This window comes from Microtus ochrogaster, chromosome 17, assembly GCF_000317375.1.
Source record: "Microtus ochrogaster isolate Prairie Vole_2 chromosome 17, MicOch1.0, whole genome shotgun sequence".
Classification (NCBI taxonomy): domain Eukaryota; kingdom Metazoa; phylum Chordata; class Mammalia; order Rodentia; family Cricetidae; genus Microtus; species Microtus ochrogaster.
In genome coordinates, this window is record NC_022019.1 from 30683432 (window position 1) to 30701404 (window position 17973).

Sequence of the window (17973 nt, forward strand, 5' to 3'; positions counted from 1 at the left end):
GCACAAGTGACACTCTTACACAGGCAATCTACAGGAGCACACCAGCTATGTGCACACGTGACACTCTTACACAGGCAATCTACAGGAGCACACCGGCTATGTGCACACATGACACTCTTACATAACTCCCAGAGGTCTTAGACCCAATCCTACCCATGCCAGCTCCAAGGATGACTTTCTGTTTAAAGGAGCAGTGGTGTAGATTACTTGAAAGGCTTTCAATATGGGACAGAGCCATCCGGGCCTATGCTGGCTGTGAGGAATAAGATGTGGCCCTCGGGCTAGACTAAGGGAGAAATAAAAGGAACTGACCTAAAAGGGTCAAGTGCTAAGGCTACCAGATCTGTGTCCCTCTTGACTAACAAAAGCATCTGAAATAGAGGGGGCCACTCATGTCACCCACCTACACCTACTAGAGGCTAAGGCGGCAGTTCTCAACCTGTGGGTCTCGACCCTTTTGGGGATCGAAATGACCCTTTCACAGGGCTCGCCTAAGTCCATCAGAAAACACAGATATTTACATTACAATTCATAACAGTACAAACATTACAGTTATGAAGTAGTAACAAAAGTAATTCTGTGGTTGGGGGTCACCACACCACGAGCCACAAGGTCCGTAAGAGAAAAAGGAACGTATAACCAAAGACGGACTCACATCTTGGCCCTCCGGAGCCCCATCTTTCAGGGAGGGTCTGGACGATTGCTGGGACCAAATGGAGGACTCGGAGAAGGTCCGCTTCCTGAGGGTGGGGGTTCCTGAAGCTGGGGAGTGCTCTCCTTCCTCACTCTCCTTCTTTAAAAGGGAGCCGAAATCTACGCCGGACTTGAGAAACTCGGTGTACGTCCCCTTCTGCACCATTTGTCCCTGAAACAAAAGGAATTTCAGAGGCGAGCACTTACACTTCATGGCACTAATCTCATCAAACCACAGCCTACGGGCCTGGAGCTACAGCTGCTCTTGGGTCTGGAATCCTGGTCGACAAGAAGGGGGTGACTTGGTTTGCCTCCTAAGTGAGAATCCTGCTTCCTGCCAAATTCTAGGTGCCTGACCCAATGTGTCATTGTGCCTTATGACCCAAATACCATGGGCACTGAAGGAAGCAAAACCTTAGATGATGGGAGAGCCGAACACAGAGATGACTCACGCAGTGGGAAATTTGATTGACAGGGAGGTGCACGAGCAGCTCCACCTACGTAGGACATACTCACCCAGCCTCAGCGGGCCACCTTTCCTCCCTGGGGCAAAACTTAGACCAATATCATGGTCTCAGAGTAAACCGTGCCCCCAAATTCAAGACCGTCACTGGGAATTCAACATTCCACAGCCCATCTACTTGGGGGTTCTCTTCCTGACCACAGTTATAGGAAATAATGTGCAAATATCTTCATGATGTCCTACCCCATGAGGTGAACCTCAAATGATTTATTAATACTTAGAAAAAATCCTGGCGTACTGAGTCAAAGGGAAGTAGCTCTGAGGGGAGGATGGCTCAGGTTAGAGAAAAATGGCCCTGGACCCCACCCAATCCCAATCCCTGTCCTTCTCCAACCCCAACCCCAATCAAGGTGGTCCACTGATGAAAACCCCAGTGCCTTTGGGCTTTTACAAGCCTGGTAACTTAAGGATTGGAAAGTTATTCCTGGAATGCTGTGTCTTATTGCACTTAGGAGGTAAGATTTGTTCCACACATTTTAATGCAATCACACCCTTCCTGTCAGTAAAATACACACAGAAACTACTGCTGACAAGAGGGGACAGCTCCTAAGACAAGCTGTAAGAATCCAGGGAGCAGCCTGAAGGGGCAGCCATCCTCTCCGCTCTTAGAGAAGGTCAGACAAATAACCAGAGTGATTCTCAGTTTCTCTACCTGCTAGCAGGTGAATGAACTGCTGTCTACTAAAAATAAAACTCACAATATGCAAGAGGCACGATCGCCAAAGCAGCGGCCATGTGGGGACAGGTGACAAAACCCTTCTACACCTAGTGACTCTGCAGGCAGAATATTCAGCTCTGTGCACATGAAATTAATTGTTTTCCAGCTTGAGGAATCTGGGCGCCCATTCCCAGGGGGCCCAGGAGACAGCTGACACTCTTAGTCACCCTGCCTTATATAATTGTTGTGGTGAGAATTTGCTCTCCGAAACTCTGACTGACAGCTCCCTTGCCTCTCTTTGGCAGCCACATTAAGTACCAAGGAGGGACTAAAGGACTCTACTATCATCACATAGCCAGTTTCCATAGCAACTTGTAATCTGCATCTCTGAGAATAACTGCATGCAAATATTACGAACTCTGGCTAACATTCACTGGTCAGTTCCATCTCTGGCCAAGAGTGATGTGGGAGGTTCTTCTGTATATGTGTTGCTTTGATTAGTTATTGAATAAAGCTACTTTGGCCTATGGTGGGGCAGAATATAGCCAGGCTGGAAGGGATATAGAGAGAGGGTAGGCGGAGTCAGAGAGATGCCATGTAGCTCCTGAAAGTGACAGAACTTTATTGGTAGGTCACTGCCTCATGGTGATATGCAAATTATTAGATATGGATTAAGATGTAAGAGCTTCCTGGGAATATGCCTGAGTCATCACTGGCCAAATAGTGTTGTAATTAATAAAATTTCTGTGTGATTATTCAGGTCTGGACAGCTGGAAATTGAACGAGTAGTCTCCTATGATACAAGAGATTACAGAAGAATCCTATGGTTTGGATGTGGCTTAATTATTTGTGTTCCCACTGTGTGATGAAAGGCTTGGTCCTTAGGGTGGCACTACCGGGAGGTTCTGGAACCTTCAGGAGCCGGGGTCTGGTAGAAAGCCCTCAATCCAGAATGGACTGGGAAGCCTCAGTCTCTCTGGAGTTGACGCTCAGTGTGTGAGCGCCTCCTGGTGCTTTTCTGCCAGAGCTGCATCTGGAAGGGCCTTTCAGAAGGGAGCCCTGAAGGCGCTGCCTCCTTGACCCTCTCTTCTCATAAAGTGACCTCAAAGCTCTCCCCGTAGAGCTCAGGGAACCTGCAGGAGAGGAAATGGAAGGATGGAAGAACCAGAGGGGATGGAGGACGCAGGAGAGCAAGCTCTGAACTGACTAAGCGGGGCTCAGGTGAGTTCAGAGACTGAAGCAGCAAGCGTGGGGCCTGCACGGGTCTGCACCAGGTCCTTGTGTATATATTACAGCTTCCATTCTCCTGAGTGTGAGAACGAGAGGGGCTCTGATTCCTGTGCCTGCTCCTGAGCTCGTGTTCTTCTCTGGACTAGCCTTGTCCAGCCTGGATGCCATGGCTTTTGCTTTACTGTATTTCATTCTGTTATGTTTTGCTGGTGTCTCCTAGAGGGCTGTTCTGTTCTAAGGAGAGACAGAAAGGGAATGGGTCCAGATGGGAGAGGGGAGGTGGGGAGGAACTGGGAGGGGCAAGTGGAGGCAAAACTGTAAAAAGGATATATTGTACAGGAAAAAAAATCCATTTTCAATAAAAGGGGGAAATCACATGGCCTGTCTTAGGTCTTCCACTGTGGCTAACTCAACGCTGAATAAAACTGATGAAGTAATGAACACATCAAGGAGCTAAAAGGTTGTTTTCTGTCCATGATGAAGAGTTTGTCTCAGACCTCCCCACTGCAAAAGATAAGCACCAAGTCACCAATGCAAACATGCAGGGTACGGGCGTGGGGGGGGGGGACACCTCAGGAAAACACCAGGAACCCTCAAAATCCCTTGCTAATTTTAATCTCAACAAGGTGGTGTTTTGTCATAGGCTAAATTGTACCTCAAGACACCCCAGTGTTCCAAATTCCGGTAATGAATTAAAAAGCAGGACCTTTGCAGATGCCATCAAGTTAAAGTGAGGTCACACTAAAGCAGGGTAGAGTCATGAGAAGACAGACAGACAGACGCTGGCCAGCCGTACTGACTGCCAAGGACGGCCAAGGGCTGCCAGAAGGAGACCAGAGAGTGAAAAGAAGCAAGGAAGAGATTGCCCCAGAGCTTTGGGGCCAGCTCAGTCCCACCAGGGCCCAGCAGAGCAGCGAGACAGCACTTCCCAGCATCACTGGGCCGTCAGCTCTCGTTACTCTGTCCTAGCAGCCCTTGCACACCGACCTGCTGACTGAAGCGCACTTCTCTGCCTGCTGAACTAGACGACTGACTTCTAATTGCTTCTGCCATAGCCCCCGATTCTCCTGGTGGCAGCAGCATTGGGGGTGGGGAACAAAATCACAGATGAGACCCTCCAATGAATCAAATAGTGGCCATCTCATCCAAGGCCAGTGTGCTGGGTTCTGATCCCAACTCCCTCCAGGCCCCTAGATCATTCAGCACAGACATGTCGCCATGCTGTTCCTCCAAACATCATGCCTCAGGTATCCCTCGTCCAGGTAAAAGCACGGTCACCATCTTCCTGTCATTGTCCCACAAGCCCCATCACACCTGCTCTGACCAGAAGGGAGGCCACAGCGTGGAGAGGTTTCACCTTGCATATTACTGTGGATAGGAAGCCTCATTCCAAAGGACTTGGGTAGAGGTACCATCAAGTGGTCATCGTGACTAGGCAGCTCTGAGCTGAGGATGCTCAGCCATTCACTATTTTTGTGAATAAAAGATACTCTTTAGGCAAAAAGATAGGTGGAAGGGTGACTTAATATCAAAATTATCCCAATTATCTTCAGTACCCGTAGGTCATGTAGAAAATGAAACAAAAATGTCTAAGGAAATAGCATCATCGTTTTCGTCATTGATCTCACTAGAGCATCTTACAAATTCGAGGGAGCAATTTTATCATCTGGAAGAGGACCGACCGTGGCTTAGAATGGAAGTGACATTTCTGCTTTCTGACGGGCTTTCTGTTGTTATTACTTGCTTGCTTGCTTGTTTGTTTGTTTGTGGGTCTCATGGGTCCCCATCTGGCCCTGAACTTGAGCTTCTGATTCTCCTGCCTCTGCCTCGAGGGCTGGGACTATGGGCCAGTACACCCACTCCACGGAGAGCTGGGAATGGCTTCTTGCTTGTCAGGCATACTCTCTACCAATGGAGTCACATCGCCAGCCCTCAGAGTGGTATTTCTAAAAGTCCTTCCGATATCCTCAAGGATGCGAATCTCAACCCTAGGAAATGAATGTAAGACTGGGGGAGGGAAGGCAGCTTCTCAAGTCCATGGAGAGCAGCCTGATGGGAACCTGAGGTTCTAGCTGGTTCTGTGGACAACGACGTTGCTCTCACACTCTCAACTTGCCTTTGAGACACCCACAACCTTGCTCTTGAGAGTTCTTCACTTGCTTCTCAAGGGCTCTGCTTTCTCTGAACCCTGCTGCATAAAATCTGTATTAAAATCTCCTAGCGAACGCCAACCCGGCTTTTAAAGAGGAAATGACTTACATCTTTCAATATCAGGATGTGGCTGGCAGCTTTTAGGTACTGCAGCTGATGAGTCACTAAAATGGTGACCTTCTCGTGCAGGGTCTGACAGATGCACCTACAGACGTAAACACCCCCAGAGGAGAAAACACATTAGCAGGGGCTCTCCAAACCGCAAAACCAAGAGTTGAAGCCGTAACGACATAAAGGCAACATAGCAACGACACATGCTTTAAAGGAGGTATAAATACAATTTAAACACGAGCTAAAGAGGAGGATTAGCAGTTAAGGCTGGGCATTGCTCTTGCAGAGGAACCAAGTCTGGTTCTCAGCACCCCACTGGGCAGCTCACGACAGCCTTAACTCCAACTCCAGAAGATCGAGGTCCTTTTCAGGACTCTGAGGGCACCCACATACCCACACAGATACCCAGACATAACTGAAAAGTAAATAAAAATGAATCTTAAAACTTAAATACAAATATAAATTAATAATAGTGACTAAGTATTCAAATCCACTAGCAGCACCTGAGCCTACCTATGACACTTTGAAAAGTAGCCAGAAGAAGAGGCTATAGCTGCTAATTTTTCTTCTAAACCTTAGTTTAACAATTGTGTATATTTACATATTATATGACGAAAAAATAAATTTTATGTATATGTATATAATAAAAGCAGTTGGACAGTACTAATATTACAAAACATAAATAAAATTCTAATTACCTTATTGTGATATAGGAATCCTAAAGAAACACACTTATATCACATAAGAAGAAAGATGGGTACCTTTTCTTAGATGTCTGCTCATGGGACTGCTTCTGATGTACACATTAATTAATATTATTAGGGGCTAAGGCTATCACTCAGATGGCGGAGAGCACGCAGGGTGTGTACAAAGTCCTGGGCTTGAACTACTGGTGGTGCTTGCCCACAGTCCTTGTACTAAGGAGCTGGAGACGGTAGCCTAGTTCAAGAATATCCTCAACCATATAGCAAGCTTGTGTGGCCAGTCTGGGCCACATGAGACCATCTCAAAACTGCAACAAAACTCAAGAGGAAGAATGAAAACCAAGTAAATGAATAGCCTTAGAATCTCAGTTACCTCTACTAATGGACACTTGCAATCTCTTTTCGTAAATAACAATGGGTAGAAAAGTGAATGAGGAGGCCCCTGTAGCCTCTGTAACAATCCTATTCCCAATGCTAGAAGCAAATATTCTTCTCTCAGAACTAAAAATTTCCAACACTTGAAAGAAGTCAATGACCTTTAAGGTTTAGACTGCTCCAAGCGCATCCAGATTCTCACTGCAGACCCAGGAGAACTCAGCCTTAGCATATGCATGGGGAAGGGGAAGCTGGCTAAGGGCCACCAGACATGGAGCTCTGCCTACAGCCTGGATTCCCAAGTATTCACACAGAGCAGGGCTGTAGGCCACAGGCTAGCGAGTGAGGTTGTCAGAGAGAGGCTGTCATGGAGAGACATGAAATCGAGCCCTTCAAATCCGTGTGTGTGTGTGTGTTGCAATAGCAATGAAAAAGAAAGAAGCCATGATTGTAATAGGGAGTTGGGAATCGGAGGGAAGAAAGGGAGGGGGGAAGTGACATAATTATATTTTAATTTTTTAAAAAAGTCAAAAATTACAAATAACAAAGAAACTAAAGGTACTTATCTGAGAAAGTCAGAGACAGATACAGGGGAAGGTCCAGACCACAACCACAGAGGTACAAAAAATGTCAGCTCCACCCTCCATCTTTCCCTAGGCCTTCGCCATCTGCTTCCACTAGGGGACCAAAAAGTCTTTATAAAAAAACTAAAGGTGCCTTTAGAACTGGGCTATTACCAGAACTAAGACACCCACCCCATGCAGAAACCACGCGCTTTCCATGAAGGATTAATTTTCCCCCCTCTGGCACGTCTTAATGTGGCTTATTTCTAACCAACATCTCTCGACCTGCCAAACCCTTCCTAGGTGCAGCATTTGCACTTCAGCTGAGCTGTTCCTTCACCAGAGCCGCTTGCCCCCATCCCTTTGTGTGACTGCGTCTAGGAGGCGCTAACATTCAGTCCTGGGTGCTATTACACCTACAAGGCCAGAGCCGGAGGTTTCAAATGCACCAACAACTTCCACCACAAACAAGAGAACTTAGAATACATGTTTTCCCTAAGTTAGGTGGCTTTTTTCCCCAAAATGTCTACAGAAATATTCATTAAATTTTTAAAAAGTAAAACTTTTTAAAGTCGGTTTGTGTATATTGTGTGTGTGCATGTGTGTGTGTGTGTGTATGTGTGTGTGTATGTGTGTGTGTGAATATATCTACACACATACACATAATCTTTGGCATATTTCCCAGATTGGTCAAAAAATACTAAACTCAATGAATCCTCCTGCCTCCACCTTACTAAAACTAAGCAGACACATGCCTCTGGGCCTTCCTGTGCCATACTGATGTTGATGGGCTCATCATTTAATTCTGATCCCATACAAGAACCTCAGAGAGTAACCAAACCACTGTAGCCCCGCGTGCCAGAGCGGACATTTCAGGGACACAAACAGGAAAGACAGAGTCAGTAAGTACTTGGATTCATTTAGTTGAAGGCTTTTGTCTTTCCACACATTCACACACTGGAAATTCGTCACCAGGGTGATGGTATGAAGAGATGGGGCTTTCTCACTGCCATCATGGAAAGGACTGGCGTTGTTCCTTATAAAGGAGAATCAGTGGATGAATGGTACCACTTCTGCCGACATGTGCCTAGGAATCACCAAGTCCTCAAGAGACATCCCATCTGCTACCGTCTCATCTCGGGCTTCCAGCCTCCACAAGATGAGAAATACATCTCTGTTGTTTACAGATTATAGGCTGTGGAATTCTGTCACAGTAGCCTGCACAAACTAAGAAACACATAAACTAAGACGAGGAGGTAGGCAGCAGCGTGGGAGATCTAATTAGGATAGCCCTGCACAGATCACGGGAGAGGCAGGCATCTGCAGTGTTGAGACTTTCTAAAATGCAGAATCCACAGCAACATCAGGCTGGCATCAGTCAGGAGACCCCAGCCTTCTGTTTCCCATGTTTGGAACATATATAGTTGTAAAACCCGCAAATCTTAATAACCTTGGATGTATATCCGTGATTGAAATAAAACTGCTAATGGCAAACAGAAGAGTGGCTCGTTCCCATTTAATACAAAGCACTCCACGTTTCTCAGCTCCAACGCGGCCGCCATCTTTCACAGCATATTGTTCAATCCAATTTTCTAACTCGTTGAGAGCATTCTCCAGCTGCTGCTGAGTGATTTCCTAAATTGCATTCGTGCTTTCCTGCTCCAAGTTCCCCCAAAGAATGTGGTTCTGATTAGCAAGCAACGATTCTAACAAGCTTGCTTCTATCGAGGGTCTATCCGAAGCCATTAAACATTAAAGGTGCAAGCAGACTTTATAAACACCCATGCTCAAAGGGACGCTTGGGGGGGGGGGTACCTCTGTGATCTGCATACCGATACCAAGCAATTAAAATGCCTCCCTCTCTCCTCCAGAGAGCCTCCACTATAGCTTCCCACCAAGAATCATCTCGAGTGCTGGGGAACTTGAGTGGATCCTTCAAGACTCACCAAAGTGACAAAGGGTTGATTCTGCCCAGAGCAAAATCCATCAAGTCACAATCAAGGATCATAGGAAAGGAGGGTCCGATCAAAGAGCTGGGTCAGAGCCAAGTGCCAGCCACTCTTGCCTCTTGCTTTCTGTGCTCTGAAATGCTCAACCCACTACCACGCATGTGTTTTTTGTTTGTATCGTAGTAAAATTCACATGCCGTAAAAGTCGCCACCGTGGCCACTTTTAAGTGTCTTATTCGCAGAATGAAGTACGTTCACACTGCTGTCCAGCCCACCACCACCCACAGCCAGAATGCTTTCATATCCACAACAGGCGACACATTTGTGTCCCATGCGGATGCAGGGGCGGTCACTCCCCACCATCTGCCAAGCCCCAGGAGGCCACGCCCAGTAGATGGTCTTGTGTTCCAGTCCTAGAATCCAAAGCCTAGATGGGTGGTTTTCACTCTGCTGAAATTTACAAAAGGTAAACACCTAATGGTTTAGATAGAGCTTCCAGAGGGAAAGCTAAGAGTAGCTATGAGGGTAGTCCTCAAACAACCTGATGGGTGTCCTCTGAAGAAGAGGGAACTTGGGAAAGATACCCAAGAAGGAAAAGACGGAAGATGGCCATTGACTTCCACCCTCCGTGGCTTAGTCTGGTTGAGTCACAGCAGACTCTAGCATTTTATTTTGGTGCACAGAGCTAAAGAAGGCAGAAAGTACAGGTTAGCGTTTCGGGGGGCTCTAAATCTGCCATAAAATCTGCAGCACCCCTTGAGGGAAATGTGCCCACTTGCTGCTGTCATCTGGTGCCTTGCTTGTCCACACCTTTACACCTGTGTCATGAGTTCCCATTCTCAGTGTCCCCAAACCTCCCAGTCTACAGCTCAACATATATCACTGAGATCTCTTCTGCGGGGCCCTATGAGACCCCTGAATCTCACTGCGAAGGAGGGGCTGGAGAGACGGTCAGTTAAGAGCACTTGCAGAGGACCAGAGTTCGGGACTCAGAATCCATGTCAGGTGGCTCACAACCAGCTCTAACTCCAGTTCTAAAGGAACTCAGTCCCCTCCCTGGCCTCCTCTGGCACTGACACACATGTGGCATTCACTGACCAGACATACACACACACACACACACACACACACACACATACACACATACATACACACACACACACACATATACACACACACACACACACACACACTGAAATAAATCTCATTTGCAAATTTTGGAGGAAAAGAGCCAACTCCCTAGTACCAAGTGGCCAAGCCCCTTCCTTCAATTTAAAAACACACATCTTTTTTCTTCTTGGGGCCTGGGTCTTCTAGTCTCTTGGCTAAGAACTTCCAGGAGCTATAGAAAACAAATAAAGAGAGTGCCCGCTGATCTGAGACTCTACACATAGGCTCTGTGCATTTTGCCACACTAATGGCACCTTCCCTATTTCCCTACCTTGATCTTGGGCTTGTAAAATGTGTGATATGGAGGGGAAGAGAGGAGAAGAGGTGCATTAATGAGAGCCTAGATGAAGCTGTAGAAATTATTTCACGGGGCTCAACTGGAAGGGTTCCTGAACACGGAGCTGACATAAGACAGCACAAACTCACAGCTGGAAGAGGTGTTTTCCCACTTCCGCATCTACTGCGCTGAGTGGATCGTCGAGGAGGTAGATGTCGGCGTCTTGGTAGACTGCCCTGCAAGGCAAAGAGGGACATCAGACCCAAGGGCACCTCCCTGGCCACTGTCTTAGGGATCGTGGCGCTCAGTCACTGGATGTTCATCCAAAGCACCCATGGATTGCTCAAAACCAGCGCTTTGTATGGTACAGACACAGTGAGCAGACGCTACACGCCCCGCCACCGCCACCGCCACCGCCACCACACGCTTCCATCAAGGCTCATATGCAGGGCTGCTGGAAGACAAGTTACCGTGCCAAGTTCACCCGTGCTTTCTGCCCTCCGCTGAGCGTGGCTCCCCGGTCTCCTATCACAGTCAGATCCCCATCCTCCAGAAGTTGCAGGTCCTGCACGGAGACAGAGGGAAGACTCAGAGCTGCTCTTCTGCAATCATCTTATACACCTTGCAGCAGGACTTTAGGGGCAGGGCGAGGAGAACACACAGGACCCAGGGAATCTCCGTGTTACACTTCCTATGAGGATTTAACTATTTCTGAGGTACTCAACTACGTTAATGATATCTGCCAAGTGATGAGCAGAGATTCGCCATTGTTTGGACACAGCGACTCTGGCAGGGAAGGAAACAAGGTCCCCGCAGCATCCGTAATGGAGACTTGACACTATGAGAACTTAGTAAGGGTGTGCAAGACAAGGAAGATAGCTGTCAGAGGGATTGGAGAGGGAAGGTTCATTTCCCACTGGATGGCCAGCTAGGGCTCAGACAGAGAGAGTGGAGTGTGGGATAAGCCTGCCAAACCTGGGCAAAAAAGATGGCATCAACACAGAAAGGAATAACACATCGATGCCATGAGCTGACAAATGTGGGCGTGGCCAAAGGAGAGTGTTAGGAGATGATGCTGATGATGGAGAGGGGTCACAGGTTCACACCTATGAAATTCGAGGGAGGGCACGATCTGCCTCATCAAGTGGGAAGAATCGCTAGCTGAGGCAAGGTCCGGGCTAAGGAGATGCTGAAGCATTCGGCGCGAGAACTGTGACGGAGTGGGAACAGTAACATCAGAGATACCAGGGAATTAATTAATGGTAAGATTCCAGATTCATGTACCTCTGTGTGTGCACATATGCACATGTGAGCATGCATGCATACAGACGTGCGTAATCAAGAGCCAGTGAGAGGCCAGGCCGAGGCAGGTGGATCTCTGTGAGTTCGAGGCCAGCCTGATCTACAAGAGCTAGTTCCAGGACAGGCCCCAAAGGTACAGAGAAATCCGGTCTCAAAAAAAAACAAAAAAAAAACAAAAAAAAAATGAAAAAAAGTCAGTGGGAGAACCAGAGGCACACACAGAGAGGGACAGACAAGACAGTAATAGGTATGTAGGCACAGTGAGTGAATAATAGAGACGAACACACAAGACTTTGAATAGAAGAGAGCTATTATTCTGCAGTTAGCACCCCTTCTTATGCAGCATATATACAGAAGTATTATATTATTTACACTATATTATGTTTGTTATATAGCATGTATGTATTATATTGCAATGAGGTATTACTACTTAATACAAGTCTAGTTTGCCACTGTGGCTTGACACACACTCTCCTTTGAACTCTAAGCCAGCAGGCAAGAAAGTGTCAGTAAAACATGAAATTATTTTCTTTCCACATCATCATAAATCCCCCCTGACCAACACAATCTGTGACATTCCAGCTACAGTTCAAATGAAACTGTACTTTCCTCAGAGAGCGGACTAAAGAGCCTTCAGCACCACAGCTATGAGAGATCTGCCTGGCCTTTCCTACACAAAGAACAGCCGGGTGTCCAGGACTCTGTAAACAGACCCTGTGGCGAGCCCCTTCAGGCTACTATTGACCAATTCTTGCAGCCAATGCAAGAAACAGCATCTGTAGGAATTCGCCTTTTGTCTACCTGCTAACTTATATTTACCCATCAGGTACATGCGGTTTTGATCAATCATCTATGAGTTTTATTAAAATCACCATGCGTAACAAAAATTTCATTTTACTTTCTAGGAAGCTCAGTGTCAAGTCTGAGAACCTACTCTCTCCTGGAGACGTGTTAAGAGTATTAAAAAAAAAAAGAGCCGCTAAAACATGTTGTTTCCTTTAAAATGAATAAAGTATAAGTCAGGCCGAGGCTGCAGACTCTCTTCCTGGTTTATTCTCGGGTGTGCAAGCTGACGATTGGAACTTGGGGTCCATAGACTGACTAGGACAGGGAGCATCTCAAGCCGTGTTGTTCTTGAATGCTGAATGGTGTGGGGCCCAGAGACTTCTTTTAAACACAATTTACAACAAAACACAAAGGCTCCAGGATCCCCTAGAAAATACCGTGGAGTGGAGATGGGGCCTCACATGTTCTGACAGAAATGACTGACAACCGGTCACCCCGTGAGTGTGGTTAAAGCTCTGTGAAGGGTATGGTGAGGGCTCAACACGCTAACCCCTCCACTTCCGCAAATTTTTGCAATTGTTCAATGTTTTGTAAAAGTGAAGAATCAGGAGCTGGAGAGACGGCTCACTGGTGAGGAGCACTGGCTGCTCTTCCAGAAGCCAGGATTGATTCCCAGTACCCATATGGTGGCTCATAACTATTTGTAACTTCAGTTCCAAGGGATCCGACACCCTCTTCTGGCCTCTGCAAGCATCAGATGGGCAGATGGCACATAGGCGTACATGCCAGCAAAACACCTATCCACATAATAGAAAAATAAATACCTTTTTTTAAAGTTCAGGATTACAGAAACAGGTGGGAAGGGGGATGGGGGCACACCCCTTGTGGGAGCAAGGCCGTGGACAAGGTGATGGGCTCAAAAGGACACGCAAACAGTTAAAAGGGAACAGAACTCAATAAAAGGAAACCAAACAGCAATGAGCGGGGATAGAGCAGTTTCCAGAAGCGTAGCGTAAGGATTATAATAACTGAAAAATCTTCCAAAGCCAGAGTTTAAAGGAACAGCCGCATGACTAGAAAACAGAGCTTGAGAGACTCAAAGGTCACCTTCTTCAAAGCGCAGGCCTTGATCACTTTCTCATAGCGCTCCTTCTCGTATTTCTTCCCAAATAAAATATTGCTCCTCACGGTTCCCGAGAAGACCCAGGGCTGCTGAGAAACGTAGGCGATCCTCCCGTGCACGTTGACGAGCCCGCTGGACGGAGGCAGTTCACCCAGCACCGCGCTCAACAGTGACGACTGAAAAGGAGTGTGCAACACACACATGCTGTTAATGTCGGCACAGAATAAACCGTGCTCCCAGCACGCCCAGCCCTGCCAGTTTATCAAGCACCAGCTTCTCAGGGGAAACAACACTAGAAGCTGCAGGTAAACGCAAAAACAACATAAATATCACCGCTGTATTTGATAGAAAAAAAAAGTACACAAAAATAGATTATGGCAATTGACCCTCCCAAATGACCTTCCGCCAAACGCAATGCTATATCGAGTGGGCTGGCTATATGCAATTAAGAATGAAATATGAAATACTATGTGTAATTAACAATCTTTGCTGGGCATTGTGGTGCAGGCTTATAATCTCAGCACTGGGGAGACAGAGGATGTAGGATCTGTAGGACCCCACAGCCTCAAATCCGTTCTATCTTGCCTAAAGTCCAGAGAGTTCAAACCTATTCTTGCTCCTCAAGGACAAATAACAAAGTTTTGGCCAAAGATGTCTCACTACTCAAAACCAGACAACAGGATGGTTGACTTAGGGCATGGATACTATGTGTTTGAGATGTAAGGAGGCAATCACACTTGTTTGTTCCTTGAATCATGGGAGGGAGATCTTCGGGCCTCCTCTTTGGATTGGGGTATATAAAGACTATGAGTAATAAACTCAGGGTTGTTACAGTATGCACTGGGAGCCCACCCTACTCTATCTTCTGTCTCTTGTATCTTTTTATTCCTCACGCCCCTTTTCAGACATGTGCGAAAAAATTGGCTGGTCTCGACAAGAGTCAAGTCATCCTTGGCTACATAGCAACTCTGGGGCTATTGTGGGCATTCTGAGATCCAGTCTAGATAGACAGACAGACAGATAGATAGACAGAGAGACAGATAGATAGACTGATAGACAGATGACAGATAGATACACAGATACATAAATAGATGATAGACAGACAGACAGATAGACAGATAATGATAGATAGATAAACAGAAAGACAGACAGACAGACAGACAGATAGATAGATAGATAAACAGAAAGACAGACAGACAGACACACAGATACATAGATAGATAGATGATAGACAGACAGACAGACAGACAGACAGACAGATAGATAGACTGATAGATGACAGATAGATACATAGATAGATACATAGATAGATGATAGATAGATAGATAGACAGACAGAGAGACAGATGTAAATGAAAATGAACAGAGGAATGTTGGTAGCAACACAACGGGCATATCCAACACTGAATGAAGTTGCTGCCGCATCCAGATAGCCCAGATCGCCTTTGCTCAAGTGCCTGTTCCAGACGGGCCATGCACCAATGCTGCATCCAATGCACAGGAGAAGACCTTTGTTTAAAGGAGTTCTGAGGAGCAAACCTTTATTATACTCCAGTCTATCACATGTGTGCCTACCACAATCGGAGAGCTGGAGACTATCCACCTGACCTGAACCCAATCCTGTGAAAGGCAGTGGTGCCTGGGTCTGGGCATCTCCGTGCATCCTTCAGTCCAGGCACAGCAGGAGCCACAGCTGTGTTAGAGCTAAATACGGAGGACCGGCAGGACTTGGGTAAGTCGTGAGAGGAACTGTCTCATCTGGACAGCCTCCCAAGACCCTGTAGCATTTAGAGGCCAAACTGGAAAAAGGAAATCTCCCTCGTCCTTCGTCCTTCTGTCCTGAGGAGTAGTAGTCACATAAGCAATTCCCAACGAGCCAACTCTAAGACGAAATAAAACAAGAAACTTACCTTGCCTGCTCCCACTGGACCAATCACAGCTAACAATTCACCAGGTCTGGCGGTAAAGGAAAGGCCTTGCAGGGTTGGAGTGTCTAAGGCCTAGGAGGTAAAGTTTACAAAATGTCTTATTTTAAGGAAGTAACATAACCACTTTGAAAAGTAGGAGAAATTAAACTACAGCCACCGATACGTACAAACGTAACCCGTATTCCTTCCTCACTGAAGATGTTAAGGATTGACAGCCTTCTCGCACTGTTTACCTAATAAGCTTACTTAAATCAATAAACTTGCGTCCACATTTCCATATGAATTCGGAATTTAAGCAGGACAAAGGACAACGCTGTCTTCTCATGAGGAGAGATTCTTGGCTCATACTAAAGCACTAACACAATATTCCTATTAGAATATCCCGTGCAGGAGGATTTAAATCGTTCCGAAATGTTCAATGGGACCTTAGGTTTTGATCCTCTGTGTCACTCACTCCCACAAGGTGGCAGCACAGAACACACCAGCATGTCTGGCCCCTGAAGAGCAATGTGACACCATCCTTAACCTTTGTGACCAGGAATCTCAACAGTAGACTCGAGACTCAGGACTCAGGACCACACTTGGTAGCATGAAATCAATCACAGAAAACAACGTCCTACCAATACCCTCAGCACTGCAACAAGAAAGCGAGTTTAAGAACAAAACTTAAGACATTAAGCTCAGTGTAGGCTAGCGGGTCAGGTACCTTACACCTGTGACATTCACGGCCTGTCTTGCTGAACAGGGTCAACACAATCCTGCTACCATAAAAACCACAGAGGTACAGGCTACACGGTGGGTGGGTGGGGGCAGAGGTAAGGCATAGTATACCATGAGAAATCACATTCCTGGGCAACCTACGCATTTTAACATAGAGAAGTGTAAGACTCTATGTATGGCTTATGTAAGTATTGCAAATTCAAGAACTCAATACTGCGAATTCTTTGAACTGAGATTATTGAGAACACAACTGTGGATCTCCATATGTAAATACACTGGATAAAATCGCATTAAAGCTACGCACAAGGTAGATATGAAGCACAAATGATTCTCATTTCACACTTGGGTCTCATCTCCAAGGTTTCCCATGGGAATACCAAAAACCTCACAATACCCAAACATCTGGAACGCCCTATTCAAACATTTCAAAGTACACAACTTATACTAAATTTCAAGAAAAGTGATCGCTGACAATTTTTAAGTTGTTTTATAGCTTCTTAGTTAAATTTCTTCAAGGAGTCAAATCAAATCCACATCTCTATACAACTCCCACATGTTGCAAGTTCAGTTGAGAGACGTGGGCTCTACGGAATCTTAAGAGAGAGCCCTGGACCAGAATAACGTTTCCTTCCCTTCGCCAACAACAATCAGCACGTCGGATTGGCTTGTGTTCAGCAGTAGCCAGATGTACGGAAAGGAGAAGCGTGGTCAGACCTTCACAGTACTGACCGCCAACACTAAGAACGATTGTCTAAATCCCACATGAACGTGTCAGACAGCATGCTACATAATACTGACGGTAACGGTGGAGAGTGGAGACACTGCTGTCCGTGGGTTGATCTGAGGTTGTCTAGTCCCAGATGTGGCCCATTGCTCACGGGGTACGTCTGCGTGTACCACACAGCTAAGGCTGCAGTAAACTCATCTGAACCCCAAGCCTTTTGCAAGATGTTCTCTTAAAGAACCAGTGTTCTGTACAATACACTGAGGAAAATGGTCCTCTGTATCACAGAAAAACAAGAATAAACCAAAGTGTACAGTCCTTGTGAGGACAAAGAGGCTCCTGCCCTCTGGAGGCTCCAGCCTGAGCACGGCTGTGCTGTGAGCAGAAGGGGACAGAGAGCAGCTGGGGAGGCGTTGGCCCGTCACTCTCAGGGTCCAGACACCACCCACAGTGATGCCACCGGTGATGAGCCCTTGCTGCAAGCTGAGCCGCACCCTGGGGATAGGGCAGTGAACAAGGCAGAGGACAGCAGTCCCCAGCCCCTCTGGGGATGCACAGGTCCCCCAGGGCTATAAACTGTGAGCTTGGAGGCTGAGTTCTTAAGTGGGTACTGGGTTAACAAGCAGAGCTTTCCAGCGGGCTGTGGTAGAAGCCAAGCATGTTCCTCATTCTACCCTGGTTTCTCCCAGAAAAACACCCCCCACACCTAGTGGCCTTTCTGGACCTGACCACCAGGGCACCCCTAGCAGAGGTCATAAAAATCCCACAGACAAAGCCAGGAAAGCAGATGGTAGAATTCTGTGTGAAAATGCAATCCTGAGAATACTTGGAATCAAACAGGCCATTTCTCAGTGTGGCAGAGTTGGAGAGAGAAGAGACCTCCTGAAGGGCTGTGTCTAATCCAGCAGCGTTCCCTGGGGTGCTTTCCAGTGTCTAATCCAGCAGCGTTCCCTAAGGTGCTTTCCAGTGTCTAATCCAGCAGCGTTC

At 46.7% G+C, this 17973-nt stretch overlaps 1 protein-coding gene across 1 annotated transcript in view; it reads right to left on the reverse strand.

The window, feature by feature from the left end:
• The window catches only part of Abcc4 (ATP binding cassette subfamily C member 4), a 201246-nt gene that overhangs the window by 112258 nt on the left and 71015 nt on the right, over positions 1-17973 (reverse strand). Inside the window, exons 10-15 of the mRNA XM_005355662.2 lie at positions 15525-15614; positions 13600-13791; positions 10875-10969; positions 10554-10640; positions 5364-5460; positions 656-865 (exon numbers count right to left, since the gene is read on the reverse strand). Of these exons, the coding sequence (XP_005355719.1) occupies positions 656-865; positions 5364-5460; positions 10554-10640; positions 10875-10969; positions 13600-13791; positions 15525-15614 (771 nt within the window). The remainder of the gene's footprint in view (positions 1-655; positions 866-5363; positions 5461-10553; positions 10641-10874; positions 10970-13599; positions 13792-15524; positions 15615-17973) is intronic.